Below are 10751 nucleotides of genomic sequence, written 5' to 3'. Positions count from 1 at the left end.
ACGGTAGTGATTCGAGTAGTGACTCGAGTGATGAGGGTAGTAAGAAGAAGGGTAAGGGACGAGACAAGTCTAGTGGTAAAAGGTGTTACAATTGTGGTAAGTCTGGACACTTTATTAGGGACTGTCCCAAGAAGAAAAATAAGCTGAAGGGAAAGATGAGAGGTGAGACGAATTTGGTTGAGGGGTCGAGTTATGACCCCAGTGAGGTTTATTGAGTGTAAACCTAGTACTGCATATGCATCTATGTGTGATCCTTTCTACATGTGTGTGATTGTCTAAATTTTGTTGCATGATTATCTGCTACATTTCAATGTGTTTGATATGTGCATTTACATGAATTTGAGACATTTGGATTACTTGGTATAATTACTTGCATGCATAGTGGGTTAGAATGCATTAGCAGTGTGTCGTGTGTCTTTTGGTAAGGTGGAGTATAGATGCCTAGGGGTACATGGTGGTTTGTACCGCCTAAGGGTACATGGTGATTTGTACCGAGGGATGTAGAGTGTGACATTTGGATCACGAGTTGTGATGTGATCAAATGTCTAGGATCCTTTATCTGGAAAGAGACCCTGATCAGGTGGAGTGTGAGAGAGACACTTCTATCACTTCTATAAAGTGGAGTCTCATTATCCACGTAGGTTGGGAGAAGTGATATGGTGATAGAGGATTATCCCGAGAGCTTAGGATCTATTGTGACTTGCCAGTTAAATATGAGTTAAGTGATTGGTTTAGTGAGCATGGTGGGCGATGAGAGGAGATATGTGTTCTCGAGGTGGAAGTAACATGGAATGGGATAGGATAAGTGTGGTGAGATATTTTCTTAGGGTCATTTATGCATTTGTTGCATATGTGCATGACCGTGTGTCAAGGACCGCAGCTTTACTTAGCCCCTTGACACTATCGCAGCCGCAGTTTGCCCAACTTCGGCCGCACATTGTAAATATTACTTCAAGTTTGAGTTGTAATTTTCGTTTCATTGTAATAGTTATTTAGTACATGGAGCAGGTATGGTATGTGTTTCAAGTTGGAAACACGAGGTAAGGTCTGTGATCCAATTTTATTGGCTACCTTGATTATGCAAGTGTTAACTGTGTGTTTTGATTGCTTGCAGATTTATTGGGCATCAAGGTGGAGATTTGTTGGGTTTTTTGATACCCAATAAATCCCGGGCTATGATGTTAACGTGGGTTAATATTATTTCATAGGCATAGGCCAATGAATGAAATAAGTCCAACAACCAAGTCCATGAGCTACACCCGGCCCAATTGTATTCCTTATGGATGGCTTGAATCTTAGCCCGTTTACCCTTTAATGGCCCAACTTAAAGCCTAACCCTAGAGTATATATATGAATATAACCCTAGCCTCTTTGAGATGATGATTGAGTGATTTTGAGAGAAGAAACAAGAGAATCCCGGCTGCCCCCTTTTGTGTGAGAAAAAGGGTGTCCAGAAGTGTCTAGAACGCTGGTATAACGTGTGCAATTGGTGGTTCTTTCATAGTATACCTTTGTGGTGTCTTCTCCTAGCCTTTGTGGCGATAAATCATCATCCCTTCTTGTCCTACGTGGGTAAGATTGAATAGCAACCAAGGTGAATCAATTGGTTGTGGTTTGGAGCCGTTTGGATTGGTTGTTGGTAGAGAAAGGTACGTTGGACTGAGCCTGGAAAACCACCATTTGAAGATCCTTTAGAGAGAGCTTCCGCAACAATTTGTAAGCAATATTTTGGAAGTTATGTGCACATTTTTTGGTTCACAAAAGGTAGGTAAGGAGAGGGCGGGCGCCATCTGGTGTAACTTGGATACAGACCTCAAGGAATGAACCGCTCTTTCACGTAAGATCACACAATGGTTATCACATTTCCTTTATTTGGTAACCCAGTGAAATATAAACAATCCTATAATTATTCCACAAGTTAATAATTACGTCTAGTATAAGTACAGAATTATATCAAATTATTTTATTTGCAGAACTTCAACAAATGCCTCTTGATTTCATGAAGATCATACGTGTGAATACAGGCATCTTCCCTTGCCACATCTTTTTCCTCCCTGCTAAATAGGTAGCTTATATTTTTTCCCTTCCATTTTCACTTTCATCATATTATTCTACAATTTCAACCATACCATAGACAGCAACCTTCCATTTTTGTTCCCAATTCTCATAAAAGTACCAGCAATGTTGATTGATATTAGCAATGATGAAGGCTCCAAATCTGCCATATGTCCAGCATAGTAATAGGATTACCTGTAGGAATTATTTACTGTAATTTTGCTACATTAGAGGATGTGAATGTTTCAAATCTGTAAATATTGCTCCTATAAATATGTAGTAAACATATGGCTTTGGTATGATTTACCAAGCCCTTCTTATCATTTCTTTCATGGTATTAGAGCCATATTTGGGTAACGTCTAATCCTACCTAGAATAATGTCTTCTGCTACTACCTTCATTCCACCTAACAATCTTGTTCAGTTTGTCTCGGTGAGACTTGATGGACCATCATCTTATTTAAACTGGTCTTCCCAAGTCGAAGGTGCCCTTGATATCCATGGTCTTTTGGGTTTTGTGGATGGTACTGAACCATGCCCAGAAGAGTTCCTACCTGTTGTAGGGACTGCTGCTCCTGTTTCTAATCCGGAGTTTATCATATGGAACAAAAAAAATCGATTTGTATTAGTGTGGATGAAGTCCACGATCTCAGAGAAGATACTGTCCTTAGTCTATGGTCTCAAATTTGCTCGACAAGCATGGCTTGCTGTGGCAAATCGTTATGCTTCTTCCTCATCCTCAAATGTAAATCAACTCAAATGTCAACTGCAAAGTCTACAGCAAGGAGGCAAAAGTTGTTCTGATTTTGTTGAAGGTGCTAAGGTTCTTGCAGATCAATTAGCCGCTGTGGGAAAACCCGTGACTGATGAGGACTTAATCTCTCATATTCTGGGAGGACTCAACTCATCATTCACTCCCTTCATATCCAATGTCTATTTTGCACAACGTGAGAAGTCGATTACATTAAATGATTTCCACTCTGAATTAATTGCTTTTGAAGCCTTGCTTGAAAATCAGCAGAGAAATTTGCACAATGATCAAAACAACTTTGCTATGATGGCAAACAAGTTTGGAGGAGGAAAGAACCCAAAGAAAAATAACAGGAATTGGCAACAAGCTCATCCTAATACGACTCCTACTCTGGCAAAGAAGTCCCCTCAAGCTGCCAATCATATTCCAAATCAAATTCCTGCTTGGGCAAACGTACCTGACTTTGACCCTTATGCTTGTCAAATTTGTAAGAAAAAGAGTCATATGGCACTTGACTGTTTCCACCGCTATGACTACAATTACCAGGGACGTCATCCTCCTCAACAGCTAGCAGCTATGGCTGCTCATTCCAATTCTATTCTTGAGGACAACACATGGTATGTAGACAGTGGTGCTAATCAACATATCACAACAGATCTCTCAAACCTTCACTTGACTGAGCTGTATCATGGAGATGATAAAGTAGGGGTGGGCGCGGGTCGGTTCGGTTCGGTTCTCTTTAGAACCGAACCGAACCAAAATTTTCGGGTCTCTAGTAAATGGAACCGTCGGGTCCAAATATAATTATGAAACCGTTCGGGTTCGGTTTCGTTCGGTTCGGTTCGGTTTGGTTCCGTTCCGTTTGGTTCTGTACTATAATTAAATTTTTTAACATTTATAACAATATTATATAAATACAATTAATGATACATTCAATGATTTTGGAATGCAATAGACTAGTAGACTACCTTATTCAAATGATCGCTACGGTCAAAGTTTCGATCAATGGAGGTCGCAACTTCGATCGAAGGTCACAGTATCGGTCGACGATTGTATAGATTTTGAAATGTCAGCGAGGCTACGAGAGTGAGTGCGAGAGTCGAGACAACGTTATGCACTTTAGTGTAGGTGTTTAGAGTTATTTAATGGATTGAATCTTGTTGTCCTAAGAAATGAAACAATAAAATGGGTAATGAGACCAAAAATTAAAAAATTAGAAATGAAACAAATTATTGGGTCAAAAATTTGGATTTATAAATTGTTAATTTGTTTAGAACAAATTAAAATTAACATAATTTGATTTACTCAATATAAAAAAAATAGAAATATTCGGTTCTTATTCGGTTCTTTGGTTCTTGGTCTAGAACCGAGAACCGAACCGTACCCGTCGGTTCTCAATTCAGATACCCGTTCGGGTATTTAATTTGACAAGAACCGTCGGGTTCGGTTCGGGTTCGGTTCAGTCGGTTCGGTTCGGGAGATTTGCCCAGCCCTATGATAAAGTAGCCGTGAGTAATGGTAATTGTTTACAAATTAAGCATACTAGTAATCTCACGTTGCAGGAATCTCCTTTGCCATTACACTTAAAAAATGTCCTTCATTGTCCACAAGCATCAGTAAACCTTTTGTCAATAAATAAGCTTTGCTTAGATAATGATTGCTATTGTATTCTAACCGGTTCTCAATTTCTTGTTAAGGACAACCGCACGAGACGAACGTTGCTAGCAGGGTGGAGTGAAGGAGGTCTCTATCATATTCAAGTTGATCGAAAATCTATCAATAAATTTCGGTCTCATGCTGCTCTCTTAAGTGTTCGGACTACACTTAATGGTTGGCATTCGAGATTGGGTCATCCATCTTTTCAAGTCACAAAAAATGTAGTCAAGAATTTTGAATTGCCTATTTCTGGATCCTTTAATATTGAGTCTGTTTGTGAATCTTATTTATTGGGAAAAGCAAAAAATTTACGTTTCAATGAGTCTTCACGTATCACGTTATCAAAACTCAAACTTATTCATTCTAATGTTTGTGTCTCTCCTACACCATCTTCTGATGGTCATCGTTATTATGTTATCTTCATTGACGATTACTCTAGATTTACTTGGTTGTACCTACTTAAAAATAAATCCGAAGTGCTCTCATGTTTTATGCAATTTAAGGCCCAAGTTGAAAACCGTTTCTCTTCGACAATTAAAGAATTTCAATGTGATAATGGTGGTGAATATCTCTCAAACCAATTCCAATCTTTTCTTCGCAAAAATGGTATCCATTAATGCCTATCATGTCCATATACCTCTCAACAAAATGGTTCGGCTAAACGAAAACATCGACACATTATGGAAGTTGGACTCTCACTTTTAAGTCAATCACATTTACCTACAAAATTCTGGGTCGATGCCTTCATGACAGCCATTTACCTCATTAACCGAGTACCCACACCTGTTTTGAAAAATGCATCTCCATATTCAAAATTGTTTGAGGAAAACCCAGATTATTGTTTCATGAGAAATTTTGGATGTGCCTGTTATCCTTTATTGAGACCCTACACGAGACATAAACTAGCTTTTAGGAGTAAATAATGTATTTTTATTGGATATTCTTCTCACCATCGAGGCTATCGATGTTTAGACCCTGTCTCTAATAAAGTGTACATATCTCGTAATGTAGCCTTTGATGAACAAAACTTTCCAGCAAAAGGATGGACCTCCTCTACTTGCTCTGCTACTTCAAATGCCACCGTGCCAGGTATTTCATCTGATCTTGCACCCTTTTACTCTCAACTCAATATATTGTCACACCAACCACATGAAGAAGAATTACCAATACTAGCTACTTCTTCATCTAACACCACCGAACACATACCTGACTTTAGTCCTTCTCCAACAATCGAGACCCACCTAACCTCTGATGAGTCAGAAACTGAACGCCCTCCTATACCCAATCCAACTCAACATCAAATGGTAACCCGATCCCAAACTGGTTCTATTCGACCCAAGCAATTCCTTGATTTTTATACATTTTATGCATCTAATCATCCTGTACGTGCATATCATAGTGTGCTTAATATTGTTGAGCCTACTGCTTTTTCCCAAGCTGCTTTATCTCAGGAGTGGCAGGAAGCTATGCAATAGGAATATGATGCACTAATAGCCAATGATACTTGGGATATTGTCCCTCGTCCTGTTGATCATAACATCATCCGTACCAAATGGGTGTACAAAATTAAGCAAAAGGCGGATGGAAGTGTTGACCGTTACAAGGCGAGACTAGTTGCTAAAGGTTTTCAACAAATAGATGGTGTCAATTTTACCGAAACTTTCAGTCTGGTAATAAAACCAGCAACTGTACGTGTGGTTCTTTGTCTCGCTGTTTCTTTTGGCTGGCCCATTTTACAATATGATGTTTCCAATGCTTTCCTTCATGGAAATCTCGAAGAAGAAGTTTTTATTGAACAACCACAGGGATTTGTTGACCCTACTGCACCTCATCATGTCTGTCGCCTTAAAAAGGCACTTTATGGACTCAAGCAAGCCCCAAGAGCTTGGTTCTTCAAACTCTCAAATTGCCTATTAGATCTTGGTTTTCAAGGTTCTTCAGTTGACAACTCTTTATTTACTTATCACCATGGGTAGATACATGTTTTTATATTAATCTATGTTGATGACTTATTGATTACTGGCTCATGTTCCCAATTCATTCAAATAGTAACTAAGCAACTCCAACAAGATTTTGCACTCAAAACTCTAGGTAATCTTGGATATTTTCTTGGAATTGAAGCTACTCGGGACTGTCATGGTCTTCATTTACGTCAAAGCAAGTATATCCTAGATATTTTGCATCGATCAAGAATGATTGGGGCCAGACCATATCCTGCTCCTTGTGTATCTGGTGAAAAATTGTCTTCTAGCACTGATGAACCAGTTAAAGACGCTACAACTTATAGGCAAATAGTTGGGGCACTTCAGTATTGTACTCTTACTCGCCCTGAAATTGCATATTCAGTCAATCAACTCTGCCAACATCTTCATTCCCCTACTCATATCCATTGGAAGTCTGCTAAGCGAGTCTTGCGTTACCTCAAAGGCACTGTTGAACATGGTTTGTACTTCAACAAGGGTCCTCTAACTCTAAATGCATACTGTGATTCAGATTGGGCTGGTGACCCATCTGATCGAAGGTCTACTACCGGCTATGGTATTTTCTTTGGCCCTTGCTTAATATCGTGGTGTGCTAAGAAGCAGAGTGTTGTAGCTCGATCTAGTACGGAAGCTGAATATCAAGCTCTTGCGATGGTTGTTGCTGAACTTTATTGGATTCGCATGTTACTAAAAGACTTGAACATTCCACTTACTTTACCTCCAACCATTTGGTGTGATAATCAAAGTGCCATTGCACTCGCTGCCAATCCCGTTTATCATGCTCGTACAAAACATATTGAGGTGGATTTTCATTTCATTAGAGAAAAGGTGGTAAATGGTGATGTTTGCATTCAGTACATCTCTTCAGTGGATCAAGTGGGTGACATTTTCACAAAAGGATTAACATCCTCCCGATTTCAACTGTTGAAGGACAAGCTCATGGTTTGTGACCTCCCCATTGGCTTGCGGGGGGGGGGGGGGTGTTAGACAGCAACCTTCCATTTCTGTTCCCAATTCTCATAAAAGTACCAGCAATGTTGATTGATATTAGCAATGATGAAGGCTCCAAATCTGCCATATGTCCAGCATAGTAATAGGATTATCTGTAGGAATTATTTACTGTAATTTTGCTGTAATTTTGCTACATTAGAGGATGTGAATGTTTCAAATCTGTAAATATTGCTCCTATAAATATGTAGTAAACATATGGCTTTGGCATGATTTACCAAGTCCTTCTTATCATTTCTTTCAAACCTAATCCTAATTCTCATCAGTACTTTTAGACATCTAAAAAGCTGAAAGAAACAAGTGGCATCCAAAACACTAGATAAGCTCCTCTTGGGTTTGGTATAATGAGTTGACATATATAAAAAATAAAGCTGCTCAACTCAATTAAACCTCATCCGAGATTGTTGGTTGTGAAACCAAGCCAAGGTTATCATCAATTAAAGGTTAGCTTTGCTATCTGGTAAATAGTGAATATTCTATTTTCAAGTTTGGCTTGACTTGTTTACTCTACAACTAAGGCACTAAGATGAGATTAATCCCTGATAATCCAGCATCAATATGGGGACGTCTCAAACTACATTTCACTACTGTCAAAGATTCAAACATCACTTGTTATCCAAGCAGAATCAACGATCATGAAAAATTAGAGCAAGTAGTGGACCAAACCTCAAACAGACCTGAAAAGCAATGTTCTGCTGGTTTTCGCTTATTCTTCATTAAATAATTCGCATGTTCATCCGAACTCAAAAGCTGATAACTCTGCACATGGAAAAGCAACTTGTGTCAATTAACCTAGAGAACTTTAAAATGCACAACAAACTTCCCTATTCCACCGCAACCAACCATACGGACCTTTCCAACTTTACTAATTTCAAGAGAAGCCCGCTCCAGAATAAAAATATCCCTGGACTTTTTGAACATGTCTGTCGGGACAATCGGGATTCGGGGCATTTCATCAATAACTTGCTCTGCTTTCTCCTTGTCTAACTCCGAGCCCTCTAAGCCCTCTGTTTTAGCTTTCTTTGGTGACTGTGGTATATCATTGTCATCTAACTGTTCATATTCTTCTTCTCTATCATACTTCTCTTTCTTCTTTCGCTTCTGTCCCGTCACCTTATATGGCCTCACCATTTTCTATCCTCTTTTTTAGCAGCAACAGTAAGAATGGTTTTTCTGAATGCTACAGATATTACATCACAAACAAAAACACCAATCATAATATGGGGGTACTTTTTTTTGTTAAAAATATTATTTTGCCCTTACTAAAGTTATTTGCAAGATGTGTCCTATATCTTTAAGGATTTTTCAATCAGGACCTATATCTATATTTTTCAGTCTTTTGAACACCTTTAAATATTCCTTGTATTTTAGTAGTTCTTCAAAGATTATGGGTTGTCCTTTCTTGGTCATATATCCTTTAAATAATCCTTCTGAAATCTCTTCTTGTATATCTCTATGTTTAGTTATAATATCCTCTACATTTCTTATTTCTCTACTAGTTCCTACAGAATTAAATCCTATATTATTTCTACAATTATAATCTATATCTCTATATATTTCTTCAATTTTTTCTTTACCAACATGAAATATATCATCAGATTTTTCATCTAATTTAAGTAAAAACGAAACATTTTTTTCATCTAAAAATAATATGAAATTATTATCATTAGTGGATGTGGATACTTGTGAATTGTTCATCAGAATAATTAAAGTATAAGTATGTAAAAATAAATAAATAACTTATAGGAAATAAACAGGTTTTCCCTCCAGTATGCTCTTATAGATGTTTTGCATGTACTTAATTAATCTTCTGAATCAAGTAAAGATTTAAAATGTTTTTGAAATCATTTGGGTCCACAACTGCTTCCGCAAAAGGCTTTTCAATTAAGGTTGCATTTCTCACTCTAGAGAACTAGCCGTGTTGCCACAGACGCTATCTCACAGTATCCAGAGTCTCTGTTTTCACCTCTATCCGAACTCTTTTCAGGATCAAGTTCCTACTTGGAACGAAATTTTAAAAGATAACTCACACACAAGGTGATACAAATTTTTGTTAGGAAACTGCCTTTTAACCCTAAACCATTCATCAAATACGAGTACTTTGGCATGGCTAACATCCATTCAAAATCAATGTTTTGAAAATCTTTTAAAATCTCTATCTGTACTGCCGAGGAATCATGAGAGACTTAACGAAATCCTTTTATGTAAGCTTTGTTGAACATGACAAACTTTACTTTGATATTCATAAATTGAAATTGTACATGCTTACAAACTATATTTACATACTTTTGGTACTCACCTTATGAAGTTTAGAACTCCATAAGTGATTACCTTATTACACGCTTTCCTATCTTCAAGCTATCTAATATTTTTCTGAATACAATTGGTGTATACAGATTACAAGAAATTTTTCTCTAATATGTTCTCAGAGAATAGAGATAGATTTTTTCGAGATATCTTCTCCCTTCCTTCCTGCCTCATTTTATAGGAGATTTTGGAATCTTATCTTGGACAGGTGTCTTTCTTTTTCCTTTGTTGGGTAGCTAGGCCATCTTATCTCCACCGAATTCTTCATTGTCTTCTTGTTGGGTGGACCGCTTCTTTTGAAATTAGATACCTTATCTTTTGGGTTTGTCTGCCACTTGTAACTAGTAGTGAGGAGTAGTTACAATTATAGAGACTTTTCTTGTATTATCTTCTGTCTTCTAGTAGCCACAGTTTTTCTTTAATAAATTTCTTTATTAAAGTAGTGATAAAGGGCTACTTTAGTCACCATCACTTCTCCATTTTTGAATCAAAGAATTCTGCAGGGAATTCTTCATCATTAAGGGATGCTTGACTCATATCTTCAACAACACAGTATTCACAATGGTGATCACTGTAATTCCAAAGTAATTTGCATAATTCTTTAGCCATATCCTCTGATCCGTGCACTTGGTTGGATATAATTGCTGATAATAAATGGTCGAGATAACAAATATCTTCTTCTTTGGTATCTATTCTTGCATTGGAATAGATAATATGATCTTCAGATGGATAAACCCATATTTTTTCTTTCTCAATAATTATCTAAGTCACATGTTCAAATATCTCTTTATATCCTTTTGCTCTTCTATAGGGCATCATGTTAAGAATATCTTGATATCCATTTTTAACAACCTTTTGATTGGCTGGTAAAAAATTTTGATTTGTTAGTCCCATTTTGATCACATGGAAGGATGGATGCATATATTCAAGGACAGGATCCCATTCCATTGTTGCTGAATGGAATCTAATATATATATTTGTTGTTTTAACAAC

General features: G+C 37.5%; 1 protein-coding gene across 1 annotated transcript in view; it reads right to left on the bottom strand.

Moving 5' to 3' along the window:
* Positions 1-8582, bottom strand: part of LOC111408237 (ribosomal RNA small subunit methyltransferase NEP1-like) — a 12088-nt gene extending 3506 nt beyond the window's left edge. Inside the window, exons 1-2 of the mRNA XM_023038028.1 lie at positions 8304-8582; positions 8118-8210 (exon numbers count right to left, since the gene is read on the bottom strand). Coding sequence (XP_022893796.1) covers positions 8118-8210; positions 8304-8582 — 372 coding nt within the window. The remainder of the gene's footprint in view (positions 1-8117; positions 8211-8303) is intronic.
* Positions 8583-10751: the final 2169 nt, after the last annotated feature.

This window comes from Olea europaea, chromosome 13 (genome assembly GCF_002742605.1).
Source record: "Olea europaea var. sylvestris chromosome 13, O_europaea_v1, whole genome shotgun sequence".
Taxonomy (NCBI): Eukaryota; Viridiplantae; Streptophyta; class Magnoliopsida; order Lamiales; family Oleaceae; genus Olea; species Olea europaea.
The sequence above is the reverse complement of the archived record's forward strand: the minus strand, read 5'-3'. Positions and strand labels throughout refer to the sequence as shown.